General features: G+C 37.1%; 1 protein-coding gene across 1 annotated transcript in view; it reads right to left on the bottom strand.

Annotated features, from left to right (window-relative positions):
• Positions 1–2,121: 2,121 nt before the first annotated feature.
• Positions 2,122–19,859, bottom strand: part of ANO4 (anoctamin 4) — a gene marked incomplete at its 5' end in the record, with an annotated part of 29,649 nt that continues 11,911 nt past the window's right edge. Inside the window, 13 exons of the mRNA XM_009877630.1 lie at positions 2,122–2,304; positions 3,053–3,158; positions 4,029–4,109; positions 5,887–6,034; positions 6,694–6,846; positions 6,954–7,099; positions 8,530–8,627; positions 9,838–9,895; positions 11,135–11,246; positions 12,185–12,221; positions 13,299–13,463; positions 13,817–13,957; positions 14,854–14,936. Coding sequence (XP_009875932.1) covers positions 2,122–2,304; positions 3,053–3,158; positions 4,029–4,109; positions 5,887–6,034; positions 6,694–6,846; positions 6,954–7,099; positions 8,530–8,627; positions 9,838–9,895; positions 11,135–11,246; positions 12,185–12,221; positions 13,299–13,463; positions 13,817–13,957; positions 14,854–14,936 — 1,511 coding nt within the window. The remainder of the gene's footprint in view (positions 2,305–3,052; positions 3,159–4,028; positions 4,110–5,886; positions 6,035–6,693; positions 6,847–6,953; positions 7,100–8,529; positions 8,628–9,837; positions 9,896–11,134; positions 11,247–12,184; positions 12,222–13,298; positions 13,464–13,816; positions 13,958–14,853; positions 14,937–19,859) is intronic.

Here is a 19,859-nt window from a genome sequence, read left to right on the forward strand (position 1 = left end):
ATAAGCACTGAGGAGAGTGCATTAGTTATTTCTGATAATGACTCGTTGAGGAACATAGTACACAACCCAGAATATGAAGGAACAAAACAGGCTTTCCAAAATATAGGAAGCAGAGTTCTACCAGCCCTTTATGATAGAACTAATAATCTGATAATAATCTGATAATCTAATAGATGTGATTAGACCATACCTTCCAATTTCTTCCCTCCTTTGCACAATACTGTAGACACTGCTATAGCTGCCTTATCTGGTCACAAAGAGCTTGAATTAACCAAGAAATCTCATTAATATGATGAAACAACTGAAGGTCCTATGCGAGGCCCCTTGGATACAATAGAGCATACCCATCCACTTGGACAGGCTCTTGACTCTTAATTTTATATGACATAATAAAATGATTGTGCTAATACATGCAAGTGAATACTAGAATCATGCTTTTTGTTAAATAGGGTGTTGTAGGTAACAATTCAGGTCTTTTCATATCTGTCAGCAGTGAATTTGCCACAGCTTTATCCCTAAAAATAATATCCAAATTTGCAGCCTTTACAGTTACTGTGATTTGCTCTTTGTTTTTAAAATTTTTCTCATCCAATATAGAGAAGCATTATTTAAAATTGTACAAGAGGAACGCAATGATTGTAACTGTTACTCCACTCCCTCCTCTGCAAGTGAACCCTGCACACTTGTTTAAATTTTTTAAGTTTAGTGCTTATCTTTTCCCACATTATGAAATGTAAGTAGTAGACAATTTCATCATCACAACGTGACTATAACCATAAGCAACACTGCTGTATGCTGTATGCATGGAAAAACTGAAATTTGATTCTTTACATGAACATCTACCTTTCATAGTGATTTTATCCAAAAAGCCTCCCAAAATTCTAAGGCGGCATACAAATAATAATAAAAAAATCTAAAAGTAACCACTGCGTGTATGTGCTTTTATATACAATCTTTATACATATCTGCCTGTATCTAACTCCCATGCTTTGACTTATTTAGGCCAATAAAAGAAGTGCACATTACTGGAACATTTACTATTACAATAAAAAGAGCATTGTTATAAAGTGCTCTGCTTCTCCTTCCCTGAACAAGCAAGTCACAACATTATACTGGATGTCTGATATATATCTGCAAAAGCTTGCATACTATAAAGAGTTAATTGTATATTCAGGACGAAGTCACTGTATGAGAATATTTCAGGTTAGCATTCTGTGAAGTCATGGAATCACTGCCCAGACAGGCCAGAGAGAACGGTAACACAGTTAGACATCCGCATGCTACATCAGAGCATGAAAATGACAGTTTTTTCACCCTGGAAGCGTGTGGAGGTGGCCTTTCTGCACACAAAAGTAGAAAGACAACCCAACAGCCACGTCATTTTCAAATATAGCTGCAACGTGGGCAATGCGATGCATTCTCTTCGTGCTGCTGTTTTCTCTTTGAATTTAGACTTTTGGTTTCCAACTAGAAGGATAAATTAATGACAAATTAATGTGCAAATCTTAAACTGCATAGTATATATTAAGCAGCCACAGACCCCTTTTGTAGGGTAGGACCACATCCACAATCTCAACAAGAGACTAGGACAAACCTGACAAAACAGTAAGCCTGAAAGATCATTTATATCGAGTTATGGCCACAAAGGCAACAATTGCTCTTTTCTTCAGAGGCATTACAGATGGAGCCGAGCAATCAGAAGCTGTGAAGTAGTGGATATCACATAAGTTGGTTTTAGCCATGCCCTTACTGTATAAGTTCATTGGTTGTTGTTTTTTGTTTTGTTTTGTTTTGTTTTCCTGTTATGCTGTTAGTATCTTCATAAACAGCATGAAAATTCATTGCCTTTTTTTAAACTGGAGTGTCCAAATTTTTAATCTGTCTGCACATTCCTGAGTGCTGATTCTCTTGGATGCTCACCACAGACCAGTTACAGGTAAGGCTTTTCATTTTCTTCATCGGAAGCATCTATTTTCCAGTTCCCACAAAGCCTGCAACTGTACTGCCCAGCAAGAACATATATACAGCGCGAATCTCACACACTGATGCCAGACTCTGGCTTCATTTTGTAGCTACACCCTTCAATCTCCAAAGAGTGTTTTTGTTGCAGCATGGTAGTGACTAAGGCCATTCATGGTGATACTGTTTCCCATTCTTTTTCCTTTCCCTCTGCAAATGCTCCAGTTCAGCCTCATACATCATTTCCTGGACTAAGTATTTCTCTCTTCTCATTCTGTCGCACAAGTCTTTGGGCATGTCTGGAATCAGGTAGGCAATGAAAGACTTTATTCCAAAAACAAGGTGCTGTAAAGAAGAACAAAAATCATTGCTTCAAAGATGCATAAATATTCATTTCCAGGACCACATTTTAGTGCCTCAAAGTCTGTGGCAAAACTGGAACTGAGATTTAATTCATGACTAAAAAGCATTTCCTGTTTTTATTTTAATATATATACACGCATACAGGAGGAAATGAGAAGCCTATCAGAAACATGAAAATGCTGAAGTCTTCTGAGAAGTTGAACTAAGGACTAAGAAGTTGAAATGGTAACCTAAATGAAGATGTAACTGCAGGATAGTTTGAACAACAAAAGCAGATGCTACCTACAAGTAGTCTTTGTTAAGAGCTTGCAGTCAAAGTAAGTAACTGGACAGTATGTAATACGTTCTTCAAAGTTAGTACACGGATTTCTACAAGGCTAGAGTTACACATCATTTTCCTGACACAAATTTTAACTTTTAATAACTGTGCTTAATGTACACATAACATGCATTTCTTCCTCTTCAATAGAACATGCAAGATTTGATTGAGAAACATGATGTATAAGATGAGTGTTAAGGAAATATGATTTTGCAGAGACTAAAACCTGTGAATGCTCTGTTAATTGTTTGATTGATGACAGTTTGTGGCAGGTGTTTTATTATCTTTTTCTCTTGACTATAATGAACAAGCAGTTGATGAAACCAACTTTTTGTGGAAATACTGCAAAAAATCCCAAACCAACTCAGACTTTAAAGAAGTAGAAAAGAATTGTTCCTTTCCACGACTAACCTCAAACACTATGATGAAGGCCAGCCGTGCTGCCAGGACATGCCAGAACTGCAAAGTGAATTCATATGGAGTTGAACTCCATGGTGGGGCTCTGTAGTCTCTATACCTGTAAAGCAAAGAAAAACCCAGTAAGTTAGTCTGTGCTTAAAAACCTGAACATTGTGAAGAGTTCTCTAGTTTATCCTGGATCTGGCTAAAAGGGGAGAAATTGAAGTGAAGACATACCCTCATCGAGTAGAATTTAACAGAAAAGGAAAATAATAGTCCATAATGCGGGCAATTAAACAGGGCTTCTTCTAAGATGGGGCTTTTTGCTCCCAAAACTCCAGAGCAAACAATTTCATCTATTGTTACCAATCTGACACACTAAGCTGAAGTGTGTTGACCCTAAACTGGTTCTTATTGTTGCTTATAAGTATTTGAGATTCTTCACACAAATTTTGCATAAAAGTTACACAATTTTGGTAACTTCTCAGTCAATTTGAGCTAAATCTGAATCCAGAATGAGTGCAGTCATAAAATGTTGTATATAATATTTATGCTGAATTTCTTATATTCATCTTGCATAACTGTTTGGGATCTTGACCTGGAAAAGATCAACAAATGACAACAAAAATGTCATTTGTGTATTTTAATTAATATACAGACTTTAGAATGCTTAACAAAACCAAAATGAGGATTATTATCCTTCTTGGCAGCCCGGGGCACTTCAAAATGAAATAATTCATAGAGGCACAAAAGATACAGCTTGCAAGAGTTCTGGAAAAACTCAGAACACAGGTTTCCAGTGTTAGTATGGCATCTTACCACATAGTGTTTGCCCCCGAGACTTCCATGTTGAACAGACTTGAACTCCAAAGCTTTTACAGGCAACAAAAGAAACTATTAGACCAGTAATTTAAGCAATAATTTTCAATTTAATGTCTGCATTAACATCTATGCCTGTACTACAAGACGGGAGAGCATTGAAACATACCGGCAGTATCCTGTGTATCCCATCCCAAGTTCACTCAAATCAAATACTGATAAACTGCTGTTGACGTATCCTTTTAAGCATCTGAAAGGGAAAAAAATAGAGTCAGGACTTTCTTCATAAAGCGGTGATATAGTATAGATGCTGTATGTTAACATATTCTGCTATTGTGTACTGTAAGCATACTATTTTATTTGCTTATCAGAAAAAAAAGCGATTGTAAAATTTTAAGTAGAGAAGCAAAGTTTTATTGTAAAGAAACAAAGAACGTTCATTTCAGGGATGACACCATTTAAAAATCTATTTTTAACAGTTTTTGTTAAACTGCTTCTTATCTACCAGCAGATATAAACCAAAAATTGTTGCTACAGTGTCCCTCACTGTCTCCTAAAATTACTGAACTTAGAAAGATGACTAGAAGGGCAGAAAGGAGAATAATTTAACACCCTTGCAGAATCTGCCGTCAGCATATACCAAAAAAATGACAGGTTTTATGAGTTGAATCAAAGAACAATTTTCGCCAGCAGTGAAATGAACAGTGCATATATACCAAAAAAACATTTTAAGGGCAATAACTTATTAGTGTTAACGACAGAAATCACATAAATACATTGAATTATGCCTGTAGGAGTGAAATTTTTGTCTGTTTTTGGAAAACCACAGACACGTAAGACATCTCATCTTCTCGGAAATTCTGTCCTGTAATTTAACAAAGGGCCTTCTGAAAGGCAAGAAACATTTAAAAAGAGATGCATCAGGAATCCTATCCTATCTCTTGAACCTTCAGGTCTGCTATGATGTATTGAATAACTGCTGGCAAAAGAAGAAATGGAGTTACATAGTTCTCTGTTAAATGGGTAGTGCACAATAAGCACTAACATTTTTCTGCTATTTTCACTTTTCGTCTCATCCCGCCTCACTCTTTATGCCCTGTGACAGCACAAGAAGAGTAAATCTCTACTGTGAATCGTCAGAGTTGGAGCAATGAGGGAAGGAAGGACAGACCCCCGCGGTCTGAGCTGAGGCACAGCCTGTGAATGCAGCGGTACTGGCTTGCTGGACAAGCCTTGATGCTTTCACTCTTATCCTTCCTTCTGTGCAATAAAGATAAATTGTGCTTGTGGGACATGCTATACTATTAGCTTCCTTTTCTTGAGGTAACCCTGTCTCCTGTAGTAAAAGAAAAAAACCCAAACTAACCCTCCAAACCCACCGTTTGAAAACTTCCATAGGACACTGGTCTCCAAGTGAAAGAGAGGATGCCCATGAGCACTGTGATCCATTTAGATCATGTACAAGGACATGCTAAAGAGTGTGAAATGCAGACAGAGCACAGTAGACCCACAGTTCAGAGACACTGGTAAGTGTCTGGAGTGAAGTGCAGGAAACCGACCTGGTAGCACAAAGATAGACTTGAAGCTAAGAACTAAGAGTTAGGCTAAAGTGTGTCAAGGCCAGTCTTGCTGGAGCTTGGCTGCCATCACTTCTTAAGAGAAACAGGCAGGGAAGTTTGAGGGTAACAAGACTCAGGATCAAAGAGGATTTGGGAGCATATATACATACATGTGTGAGAGCATAGAGGGAGAAGACAGAGCAGAACTATTGCAGAAGAGAAGAAAAGCTTAACTAGAGAAAGCCTGAAGATCGCTATGATTTATACTGAACTTTGTTGTTTGCATCCAGAAGAGAAGACTTACACAACTGTGGAACAGCTGGGTTACTTGCACTTAACATCTGTGAAGGTTCACACAGATGTAAAAGGTAAAATGTTACTATGTTAAGTATGTTAACACACAAAGCAGTAAAAGTGTGTTTCCTCTGAAATATACACATAAATATAAAAAAAAAAAATCTTAATTACTTTTCCTGTCTGTACCCTTGATCTGTACAGGGACCATATTTATATGCATAGACAAAACGTGGAATGTAATCAGAAGTAATGGCAATAACAAAGGCATTGGTGATGACAGCCAGAACTCCAATTCCTTCCAGAATCCCATACCAGATACCTAGAAACAAGAGAAATGACAACAGTCATTAGCTTTTCACAGTCATATAAAGTCATACTAGTGCTATTAAACTCATAATTAGTCACACAGTTTTCCTTTCTTATCGAGAAAGAATTATTGACTAAGAAAAACTAGTTCAAGATCAAGCCCTGTACCCACACTCCTGCCACCACTGGCTTCACCTCAAGAAAGTCTTACATTAGGGCACACCCTGCCATGAAGAAACAGCTAAGCAACAAGCTATGACCATAATCTTTGGTTCTGAAGGCCAAATAGAAGATTTTGGAAGGAGATTTCTTAATTTAATTCAGTTTTGAACTAAAAGTGAATTTAGTCCTCATATTTAATTTCTAAATTCAATTGATTTTGGATAGCATTTTAGACCTAGAGTTCAACAAATCAGAAGTCTAAAATACTATTTAGCCTGTTTTCAAAATTCCAACTATTATGATCCTTTATTGGAAGTTGAAAGCATATTTGAGAAGTCCTCTTAGCTAAGTAATTGAGTATATCCTTAACAGGGAAGTTGTCCTTGAGATCTGTAGGTTACATTATCAATTTCACTCTTGACACAAGAAACATTTGAAGGGTTAAGCTATGCTGAATTAAAAACCACAAAGAGATGGTACCCATCACTGACAGCCAGTAAGTTTTCTCACCTATATCTGTTGCTCTCGCGGGCATAGGTCTTCGCCACTGCGTGACAAACTTGTACGCATCCAACCTTATTTCTATGATATTGTTAAGCAACGCCAGGAGAGGAGCCAGTGGGAAGGCAGCGACGAAGATGGTGGTAAAGCCAAACTGTAAAACTAGACAGGCATTTCTATGGTTAGAAATTGGAACTGCAAAAGATCTTTTAACGTGCAACATAGTTCCAGTTTCAGGAGAAAACTGACACCTCCCTAAATTTGCTCACCCATCTCTAAGTATTCATCCATTAAGCCATGGAGATTCATAGGCTGCAGATTCCAATCTTTTTCCCACTGAGGTAGAGAAATTTTATGCTCCATTGATTGCCCTCCTCTCTTCATTTTGCGTCGTGACCACCAATTCTGTAATAAACTTTATTAGAGCAAAACCAGCATTACTGACTGTACCTGCTCAGTAATTTAAAATACTTGCTGATATTGTTTTGAAATAAGCAGGCCTGTTTTGAATAGGACCTGAATGTTTACTTAGGTATTTTCTGGAAATATTTACAATATCATACGAGACACAATTCAAAGGCCATCTAAAAGTTCTCAAAGTTCTGCATTATGATTTTAATTACATCTTTAATGTACCATGTTAGGTATTGTATAAATAAGCTTTTCAGAATTAGGATTGTGATTGCATGAACTTTTTCTTTGTAGGATTTACCTGTACATCTAAGGAAAAAAGCAAGAAGAAAAAATCATGTATAATGAGAGCATTAAAAATTACATAATGATTTATTTTTAATCCTGTAAAAGACAAACCAAAAAAGTGGAGGTCAGTAAGAACTCTATGATACTAAAATACATTGACTGGTAGAACATGTTTACTATTTTAATAAACCTAAAGATCTAGATGTTCTGAATTTTTTTTTTCTTGAAGCAGGAGAAAGTATCTAAAAAGGTATTGCTGGAGCTACAAGTATTAAAGACTTTTTTATAAAACTGTGCAGAGGTCTTTTCGCAAAGTAGTTATACATAGTCAGTAGGTAATAGACTCACAAATTAAAGTGTTAAACACATTAAAAATATTTTCCAGTACAGACACAGGTGGCAATTAAAGCCTATTGGTTATTTCCAGATATTACTATAAAGAGACTGAAGATGGGAAATAATTTTCTTATAAGTATTTTTATTAACAGGTTGGTATTTTTTTTTCAAGCTAGTTTAGCATTCAGCTCTTGATGTCTCTTGTTACTGAAAGAGCAACTGCTGCCTTGGTTGCAAAGAATGGTTTTGTCAAAACAAAACACTGCTTTCCGTAAAGAAACATAAGCATGTTCTAAAATAAATTACAGACAGAGTTAACATGCTGCTGGGGTGAGAAAACAGGAAGCCTGATACTTCAAGTGCATTTCTTCCTTTCAGAAATCCACATCTCACAATAATACAGTGCATTGCCCCTCACCTGCAGAACGACTGCACATTGTGAGTGTAAACCCTTCTGACATACTTTCAAGGTTGAGACTTTGATGAAATTATTATTTGATGAGAAACCTTTTACCAAAAACATATTATTTCACTTTTAAGAGAACTGTAAGTCTCTTAGCCTATTACTCTCTCCAGTAGCTGAACAGTTCTGTTTGTATTATAGAAAATAAAATAAAAATAAACAATTTAGATGGTTAACATACCCTGAGAAGCTTTATCTTAGAGCAGCAGTTAATGCTTCCCTTGGGAATAAAGCTGCAGTACATGAGATGCAAAAAGTGAAAACAATCTCCAAACATAAAAATAATTTTTCTTATCACTGAATCTCACTAATATGTAAACACTATTTGGAAAAACATCTGAACTTACGGATAGCCTAGTTCCATGAAGTTGTTCCACATTTGTTTTAAAACCATAATAACTCCCATTTGTAAACACAGATCTATCAAGCAGCCACTAGGATGACACTGAAATGAAATGGAAAAAGATTGGCAGCTAAAATCAGAGAATTCCTTTCAGTTTCATTTGTCCAGATGGTGAATGAAAAACATTCAAACGTTTGTGGAAACTTTTAATATCAATATTAACATCAATGTTAATACCAATATTAACATTAATAACAGAAATATCAACACAGACTTTCATTGACCAGCCTTTAGACATGTTATTTCTTCGAGAACTGGATCATATTACCTAAGCTAAGGCTATGGGTGCTAGATACACGGTAAATTATACAGAGATAAGAGATAACTTCAGCATGCTGGTGAGGTGCAATTCTAACACATGTTCAAGCTAAATTTTGAAAATCTTATTTTTCTTCTTTTAAATCATAGAATCATAGAAGAGTTTGAGTTGGGAGGCACCTTAAAGATCATCTAAGTTCCAAGCGCCCTGCCATTGGCAGGGACACCTTCCACACTAGACCAGGTTGCTCAAAGCCTTGTCCAACCTGACCTTTAACACTTCCAGGGAGGGCACATCCACAACTTCCCCGGGCAACCTGTTCTGGCATCTCACCATGCTCAGTGCAAAACATTTCATCCTTACACCTAGTCTAAATCTACCCTCTTTTAGTTTAAAAAGATTACGCTTTGTCCTATCATGACAGACCCTGCTAAAATGTTCATTCTCATCTTTTGTGTAGGACCCCTTCATGTACTGGGAGGGTCACTACAAGGTCTCCTTGGAGCCTTCTCTTCTCAAGGCTGAACAATTCCAACCATTTAAGCCTGTTGTCATAGGAAAGGGGCTCCATCCCTCTGATCATTTTTTGTGGTCTGTCCTCTGCTCCAACAGGTCTATCCATGTCTTTTCTGTACTGTCAGAAACTTAAGCAGCTGATAAAAGTGCTGATGGTTTATGTCCCCCATCCAAAAATTCCACATACCCAAGAGATTCCAGTCATGCAGGACCTAGGAATGCCTGTAAGGTAAGGGACCATTTTTTGCTCTTCCCAAAGAGAGTGGTAGAAAGAACCATGTGGCTTGGGCAGAGTCACTCAGCACAGTGGAGAGCGCAGAAGGAAAAATGCATTGCCTGTTTCCTATCCTATAAAAGAGGTTACTCTTCCCTGCACATAGAATAACAAATCTTTCAAACTGGACATAATTCATGTCCCTCAGCCATTTCCTTTTCACTTGTGGAAATTTCACAGGAACAGAAACTAGGATTGCTTACCTCTTCCAGTCTCCATCTGTTAAAAAGCTTGTTGTACTTTCCTGGGCGACCTGCAAATCTGGAAAATAAAAAAAAGATTTCTGTTTCTCAGTGGACATTCCAAGAACATTGTGTACCAGTAGTTATTTCACAACGTCCATGGAGCAAACTCATGAAATATAAACAGATTAAAACATGTAAGCTTAAATCCGGTATCTGTAGGACATGGAGGTTTCAGAATGCAAACAAGAACTACCATTCTGCAAGTGAACCTAAGCTTTTATTATGTCCAGAGCAAAAATCATAGCTTCAGAGGTTTTAGATGTTAGATATTCAGACTCTCTAATCTACTTCTGAGGAGATAAGACACTGCAATACAGAGGAATTTACGGCAGCACAGGGGTGTGCTTGCCCACGCTAAAAGTGCACTGGACTGCACCCTCAGACATACAAGCACAAAATCACTTCCAAACCCATCATGATGAAATGCTTTTACAGATCTAACAGATTCTTGTATAATGAATTGAATTAAAATTCTTAATGACTTCAGTGAAAGTTATAAATGAAAGGAAAACCACCATGCCTGGTCCTACTAGACACAGCAGGTAGGAGGATAGCAGGAAGTTTAGAAACTGTGTGGCAAATGCACCACTGGGCGTAACAAGCAGGTATTACCAACGCTCTTTACTAGAGCTTCGGGTTTTTTTCCCCAAACAATCTTGAACAAAACTGTATTATAAAACTTTATGGAAGGTAATCTGAAATACTCTGTAGGTTCTAGAGGAATAAGTCTGATCATAAAGAAATCGAAGTGAAGATGAAGCAAAGTTAGACCTGTCCAGCATCTCACACTCTGAGCTAGATACATACAAAATCTGGTTCCAGAATTTCTGCCTCCCACTCTTGTACAAGACCTGCCAGACAATATTTACTATGCATAGAAATGGATCCTGCGAAATTTAACCACAGGAGAATAAACAAGAAAAAATTACTGAAGTCTATTAATGCAGAGCTAAATACAGACCCACGTTGAATAAATGACTCTATTTTCAAGGGTTCTGAATTTTCATTTACTAGGTAAGCCATATGCAAGTCTACTTAAAAAGCAGACTTTTTATTGTCTAGCTTCATAAGCAAACATGTCAAGGGTCCAACACTCACATACAGTTAAAATATAAATTTAGTGTTATTAATTATCCTCAGAAACTGACTTGCATCTAAATCTTGCAGTTCAAACTTTCACTATAATAAACCAACAAAATTAGTTGAGGATTATGTAGAAGTTTTCCTTTAAATGCAGTTAGTAAAGAAAACCTACCTGCCAAGAAAAAAGGCAATGTAAAAGATGGAGCTGTTCAAGTTAACAAACTGGAAGAGGAACATTTTCAAGGCAAAACTGTTTTCCCATTCAGATTCTGTTCTAGGGTGCTCTGTCAAAAGACACAATGTACATTACACATAGAAAAATGAAATCACTATTTTCTTCCCCATTCCCGGGTCTGGAACAATTTAATACATTTAAAAAATTAAGTGGGAATACAAATCAGTGTGATATAAAAAATATTTTAAAATATTTTAATAATATGGCTAAATTGACTATACATTCTGAAACATTCTAACCTGTTTGGCTGCCTGCTATCTGAAACACTACAGATCACTTTTGAGCATCTTGTTTAATGCATGATCTTCAATACTTCAACCAGAAGAGGGAGCTGTTAAATTTAAGCAACGAGGTTGCTTTTCAACTGTGCCAAGATCAACTGCGTAATTTGACACGGGCTAAAAGTGAGCATGTAAGAAACACTAAAAGGTAACAGATTCACATAGTAGGGGATCTTAAATGCTGGCTTTGCTTTCTTGTATTGCATAAGCTAGAAAGCTTTACCTCTATGACTGAATCATGACTAGAGGCCTTCAGTGTAAATTTTTAACGTGACAGAATTAAGAGCTACTCTAAAATTTATGATATAACATTTCAAACTTGGACAATGTAATCTTATCTTAATCCATTTCTTCTATATGATAGTTCAAGTTAAAAAATGTAAGAAAAATCAAGCAGTTTTAAAAAATGGAAAAAATCTGGTGTAGCATTCTAACAAAAAATACATTTTGACTTTTGCTTCATTATGACAATTTTTAAATTTATGCTATAAAATTTAAAAGAAGTAGAAGAATAAACTCCTTTATTTTCTATTATTTGCTTACTGAATAGTAAGATAATTTTTTTTGCCTGATATTTCTCACTTGCTTAGGGAAATGCTAGAATCATACTGCGCATAGACAAAGTTTTCAAACTCCTATTTTATGGAAACACAGCAGTATATACCACAGCTAGCAAGAACCACAGCACTAGTAAAGGCCTACATACCCAAGTCTGTCAGGAGATAGGCAACCTTTTCATACACCTAAAACAGAAATAAGAGATAGTATAAGTATAGCACAATCCTGTCCATTGTGATGATAAATCCAGAGTGAGAAAAAGCATCAAAAGCATAGGTGTTGCCCTACTGCATCAAAGTATCTGGAAACAGAAGGGAGGGCAAAGTTGTAGCTAAAACTATAGGATGTAAAGACTTCATTGAACAACTTCAGTCCTGTTCAATTTATGCATGCAAATACATGTATGTAAGTATATACATTAAATAGACAGTAAATGAATCAAGAGCCAATAGATGAAGAGAAGTGTGCAGACATAAAAGGTTCTGTTAATGAACAGTTAGATGCTTATCCTCTAACTTCAGGAGCAAATCTATGTGATCAAAAAGTCAAAAAGGCAAAAGCCTTTACACAATACAATTTCCCTTTGCATGAATATGCTTACTAGCGAGGATAACGGCCTCCTACTGAAAATGTTCTTGTCTGTCTATGCATTGACTATCTCTAGTGTTTATTTTATATGACACTCAGTCCAAGGTGATTATCAAGTTTAAAAAAAATTCCTTCAGTATTTACTATTAATAGCAATTTATTTTCAATAGAAATAAATACAAGACAGTTTTGAAGGATGGCATTGAAGCAAGCGCACAATCTCAACAGAATTAAAAGCCTTTGTTTGCTGTGCTATTTTTCCTTTCTACCTGTCTGTGCCTGCAGGGGAATAGAAAAATGATAAATTATATTGCAGCAGAAAGAAGAGAGTTTATACCAATGTACATTGTGCTATCACAGCAAATTAAATAGACTAAACCTGTGCTGTTACATGACAGGAAAAGCTTAAACTGAAATAATGGATCACAGTGATTCTAGGACTGTGCAATACTGATACCACAGCTGTATTTTAAATTAGAAAGGGAAAAATTCAAAGTTATCAATTAAAAAATATCAGAAAAATTTCTCAGCCAAGAACATATTGAAGTTCCATTTAGAGATGAGATGTATTGTAAAAGGTTGCTATACGAATAAGCAAGACCATGTATATATCTGATATACAGTAAAGTCAGTAACCTCGTAAAAATTAATCCCTCCTTTAAAAGAAGACTTACAACATTGAGTGACATGATGATCATAAAATTGATACAGACTCCAGTGCCAGAGGTTGCAAACTGCCAATACTTCTTGATGAAATACCACTTGAAAGAAGCAAACTGCTCCATGGCCACCAGACGATACACCACAACTGCAAACACTGCGGTGAGGACTAGTGAAATCTACAGGTGAGTATTTATAAGCAGAGATATTAGAACAAAATAAGTCATATCTGAAATATTTTCTACTGAATTAATAAACTTACAAGCGTTTTAAAACATGCCATTTGTTTTAGTGAGCAGACTTCGAGAGAACAAAAATACTAGATTGAATAAAAAATTTATTTACTGTTCTTTTACAATATTGCATCTTTTAAAAGAAAGAGATCCATAAACAAACAGTAAGACTGAGATAATCAGTTATGCTTGCATTACGCAAATCCACTAATCTTAATGAATGCACTCATGATCTGCCTTACTGTTTACATCAGAATAAGATTAAAGACTACAATAATTCCAATATTTTTTAACATTACCATGAAGAATATTCCTGAGACAGACACCATCAGTCGACTGAGCTTGTCAGGGAAAGGCTGAAAAGGTTCAGGTTTTCCTGTGATGGGATTTACTCTTTCCACTTGGGAATATTTAGCCTCAAACTGAGGGCGCAGCTCTTCCTGGAATGACAGGAATTGGTTGTACTACTTACTTCATTGACGTTTCAAAAATCAGACATAGACATGCTGTAGGAACTGATACAAATTCTTTTTTATAATGCTCCAACTCAAATGTCCAAATCATTTGCTCTTTTGAAAAACCTTGGAAACAGTGCCAGAGACCAACGAGGAACAGAAACCATAAGAGCCTTCCCCATTATGTGAGGGCATTGAAAGGATCATGGGTCATAACACTGACTTAAACACTCGTTTCTCTGCAGAAATTTATATGAAAACTATAAATTAATGCCAGTTATGATGGTGTTTTTTGTGGTGTGAAAGCCACCAGCTGTTATCTATGCATCCGTGGAAAGCTATAAAACAAGTGATGGTAAAGTGTCTGTCGACTTAGACTGCAGTTAAATCCCCAGTATAGTTAATTACAGCCACGCTCACTAGTCATTTATGAAGTAATAAAATAATGTCATTATTGCTGATGCTGATAGCAGAATGTTAAAGGGTAAGTTATGCCTCTCAGAAGGATGTAATATCTAGTTCCTGTCCTTTTAGTGGTCTTGGTCCTTTTTATAGGCAGGATTAGGAATCTCCAGTACAAGAAATCTTAGGTTTGAAAGGCATCTGCATTGACATCAGTCATAGCTCCTGTGCTCTCTACAGGCAAGTATTTCCACTCAGTTTTTCAAAGGATACTTTTAATGAATGTGGAATTAGAATTATAATGCTAGTTGCAGAAGGCAAAGTATCCTTGTATAGTCTCAAGTATACTTTATTCTGCAACCAGTGTTATAAATACAAACATAAAATGAATGACAAAATCAGATTATGGGCATACAACATATTTACAGTTAAATCATGCTGATATCAAGATTTTCAAGTTTATTTCTGTTTAGTCTTACCTCTTCATCTTCCCAGTCTATGAGGTCCCAGTCATAGGTTAACACAGCTCTCCGTCTTTTCCAAAACTCCAGAAAGACTGTAGCTGTGAAAATCATCAACTGCATTTTAATTATGGAAAAGAAAGAAAAAAGACCATGCATATCTCAAGAAAATCAGCAATATGTAATATGTTAACTGTCATTAGCCACTTTCTGGCTGTTTTCTCCATAGAATTTGAAAACCATAAGTAACTTCAGGATAATCACTGTTAAAATTGAACACTACTTTAGAATGTTTATCTAAGAATAAATTTTTTTGCTGTCTGTTACACCAGTACAGAGATATCCGTATCTGTTAATGAGACACTTCTGTCCCTTTTAGATCATAATTTTACTTTTAATTTTATCTAAAATCTATATGGTTTAAAATTTTTTCCTGAAGAAAAAAAGATATGCATACACAATGGTATCTATTAAGAAAGAGCTGAATTATGATCTCATTTTATTCAGTTCGAATCAGGACAACCTCACTTCTTCCCCAGCTCTACCAGCTTTATACTTAACTACTAAAATATTGCTTCAGACAATTATTTCTAATCTATGTGTAGATTCTCCATGCAGTTAGTATTTTTGGTAGGTCCTATAAAAATAATTACAACTGATAAGTAACTCTGATTTTCCAAATTCTGTCATTTGCCACTGAGAGCGAGACACCCTGTTTTGGTGGGATTCCTGACAAAATGTGGGCTTGTCCAATTGTCCCCTGGAAAACAGTGATTTCAAAGCAGGAGCAAGAAGACTCGCTTCCTTCTCGCAGGCCAGCTGCTCAGAAGGACGATTTCTAGCTCAAATTGAATAGAATGGTCTCAAATTCCGAACTTTTTCTATATTTCTGTTTAACATCTTATTTGATTTATATATATATTATATACAGCTATTGCAATTATAGATATATAATTTATCCATATACTATATTAAAGCACAATGAGTACAACTTAGCAGACATTCACCATATCACTGCCTATAAATAACGAATAAGATAAGTAGAGTGATGCTTGATGGTTAAGGCAGACAGGAAAGATATGTTCATACAATCTTAGTGTAAAACAAATTTTCTGACATTGTCAAGAAATGACAAACGGCCACTGTTCAATGCTACGGAAGGAAACGAGAGAGCAGAGAAAGAAACCCAAACAAAACCAAGAATCCAGAGAACCCAAGACTATTATGTGAGCAGATCACTTCCAAATGTTTTACAAGAGCCACTGTGTCAAGATGAACAACGTGTTTATTCCCCAAAAAGTTATTGCAAAAGATTTTCAGTAAGGAACTAGGCCAGCCAGGTCCCTTCCGAATACTCAGCTCAATTACTTGTTTGGTTTTATCCAGTGAGACTCTTTCACAGCCAAGCCATGCATTAAAAGCGGTCCTATGGCTTTGGTACCACACCCACAACTGAGAAACACTCTTTAGAATTGCAGCTGCCACCTGATAAATCCAGGCTCCAGACGAATGACAGCTCAGCCTCATCTCCCACTCCTGGAGCACTCTGGACCACCTCGGCTCCATACGGCCTCAGCTCAGATCTGTTCATGCCTGGGCTCACTGCTGGGGGTTTTGCCTTCCAAGAACAGCTCAGGGCCAGCACTGCAGGTGTGTGACACTCAGCCAAGAACCGAGTCACAAGCAGAGCATCTTCCAGTCAGTGCTAAGTCACTCAGGCAAACGGTTTTTACTTTTCCTAGCAGATGTGCTAACAAACAGAAGAGAGAGCAAGGTACCTTCCCGAGCCTAACATGGAGGCCCAGGGCAGCACTAGAGGGGCCTGACTTTCACATCCCTGTAATAGCTACACTTCAACAGAATTGCAGCCTATATAGAATCATAGAATGGCCTAGGCTGGAAGGGACCTTAGAGATCATTTTAATCCAGCCTCCCTGCCACCAGGGACGCCACCTCTTGACTAGATCAGGCAACACATGGGGACCGAACGGGAATCGAACCCGCAACCTTGGCATTGTTAGCACCACGCTCAACTGACTGAGATAAGCAGCCCCCTAATATATTTAAGGTCTTGCTGTTTTCAAACATGTATCTATTCAAATAACCATTCTTTTTAAAAAAACTATGTATTTCTCAGCACCATAATGCATGTGTGCTGGTGTGAAGTAGGCTGTTGACCCTAGTATATCACTTAGCACTTGGTTAATGCTATGTAAGGTCTAAATTTGGACAAAAATTTGGGGTGCTTGCTTTCAGATCTCATCATCAATCTGTTCCATGCATGCCCACCCAGACACAATGCTAAATATTGTTGCTACACACTGCAGAGAATGCTACTAGAGTCCTAAGAAACCCAAACCCACAGGATCAGACTGTCCTCTCTCCTCTCACAGGCCACCTCACCTCATGCCACACAAATAATTTATTTCCGCAAAAAAGATATTAGAAAGGGTAGAACTTGATCCATTTCACAGAAAATCTTTCACTTGTCCACTGCAGTATTTTCAAGAAAACACCACTTGTTGCTCCCATATAAACACCTCCTGTATATGCCATAACCTCAACACTTATCTCAAGAATAAGTTACAAAATAGTATTTGCACTTGGTTCCTTAAAAATGTAAAGTGGAAATAGATGATGACATCGTGGCATTCCACTCAGTCACACAATACTGAAACATTTCTGAGATGCTCTTCACCACATACCAGCCTAGAATAAATATACATAAAGAATTAAAGAATAAAAAAAAATCATGGGTTAACTAAATGAGCATATTAAGTTACATATGATATGCCTGACTCCCTCACCTTCTAAGGCAAGGAGAGTTTTAACATTCAGATCCCCAGATGGTTATGTATTCCAAAGTAAAAATTATTGACATCTGATAAATTCAGAAAATTTTGATTTAGACCATCATCTTAAATTATTGCAACTGTGAACATATTTAGAGATAGGATCAGATCTTTTTAGCAGCATGTTTTTCTTAACAGAACTCATTTTGCTGCTTTATTTGGCACAAGCCTTTCCCACTTTTCACCTCACAAAGCGTACCGTAGGAAACTCTGCGATAAAAAGAAGCTATCATTTATTAAATTATTAGTTGCACAGTACATGGAACAATAGTTTCTATAGTTTACAGAAAACAGTCACCCTTCTGAAGCACCGGTTCAAAGACTTTCAAAGGATTAAGCAATAAGCACTGCCTACCCACTTTACCATAAACACCGCAATTTCTGTGGACTCTGTAATGACAGAGCTCGGTCTTGACAGCAGCAAAGTCAGTCGGGCTGGTTCCTGCCCCACCTCGGCTCACCCGCACGGCGCGTTCCTGGCCCCTGTCCCCGCCACGGTTGCTGTACCTGTGCTCCCCGTTCCCTGCCAGACCCACTGCACTCCAGGCCAGAGCAGTATTTCAGCAGGTTCTGGCAGATGTTGTAGAGCTCAAAGGTAAGTCTGGGGGTTGTTGGGGTTTTTTTAATGCTTATTAGTGAAGCTAATTAATAATCATGATGTTCTTTTACAGAAGTTTTCAGGAAGGCAATCAGTGCTTTTGCAGTCAAATTCTACTTAGAGTGCATTCCTGAGAAAATAACTTAAAAAAGAAAAAAAAAAAGTTCCATGATTCAAACATCAAAGGAGAGAAGCAGTAAGCACAAGCAATGACAATATTTCACTCAAATCCATACTTTTCTTTAGTGTGTATTTGTGCTCCTTATCGAGCAAGCATGGAATTTCTCCCAGAGTCAGTTCAGGGCCCATTTTAAATGCTAAGGAGGTGGTGGTGAAGGGAAGTATTCTGTGTATGCTACTTCATACAAAATTTTTGTAAGGAAAGGCATTGCTTTTCCTGAGATTAGTTATACCCCCACATTTGTCAGGTTGCTAGCTAGTAACAGAGGGGAAAAGATAAATTAATTAGAGAATTTTAGAGCAGAGAGCCACAGGAGCAAAAATCCAATATGTTTCTGGGAATACCATTTGCTAATTTCTTTCTGATTTCTAAAAGACAAGTTCTCTATATCTTGCTTTACATTTGTTCAGCCTATTTTTGGATCACTGATGTAAAGGTGAAATGTGCTTTATGAGGCTTAAAAAGCATAAGAAGTGTGGAAGCTCTGCAAATATAAACATGCTACTCCAGGCTACAAGAAACAAAGAAGTGCCATTAATAATCTGCTTGTCATGTCACCATTTACTACAATAAATTAAAATACTTTCTAATCACTACTCTAAGGAAAGGAAACAGTGCAAGGACCAGTTTACTGACATGCAAAAGAATGACCTTTGAATTTATAGTTCTGAAGATTATATTATCTACTCATAAGAAGGAGCTGAAAGGGTTATTTTCTGACAGTTGCAGAGGTTTGGCAGACATTACACCTGTCACTGGCAGATGCTGGATTGTGTTCAGGAAATACATGTTGCAATTACTTTATCATACCAAAAATCTATTTTTAAACACTTAATACACCACTGGTTATACATTTAGATGAAAATTGCCATGTAAGAATTCATTAAGGCAATTTTTTTACTGTGTTCCAGAAATAATCAGTGCAAATCTAAGCAGTTTAAGCAAAACACAAAGCCAGATGCACAACCTTCACGGTGAAGTCCTTAGATCCAGGAGAGGTTGATTTGAACAGGAGCAGAGCTTCACCGAGAAAGCAGGTGTGCAGGTGCACCTGTATGTTCACTAGTAGCTTCATATTGAAAACTTCCTGCTGCAAAGTAACCTCAACCTTTACTAATAACAAGGATTTTTGGAGCTTTTTCTCAATTTACTTCATCTAAAATAAAGAAGTCTGTATAATACAGAACTACAGCCACCTCAGCATGGTGGTACCTACATTAGCATTTTAACCCACATCAGGAACATGCTTGTAAAGTCTCCTGATCATCCCCGCTTGCTGCCCATTGGCTTAGACCACTGGGCGCCCCCGTCACTGAGATAAATGACGGCTCCAGAAACAGCCTCACATGGGCCAGCTCATAAAAAGGTGCTCAGAGTGAAGAGATTGTGGCAA

The sequence above is a fragment of the Apaloderma vittatum genome, unplaced genomic scaffold (genome assembly GCF_000703405.1).
Source record: "Apaloderma vittatum isolate BGI_N311 unplaced genomic scaffold, ASM70340v1 scaffold16550, whole genome shotgun sequence".
NCBI lineage: Eukaryota > Metazoa > Chordata > Aves > Trogoniformes > Trogonidae > Apaloderma > Apaloderma vittatum.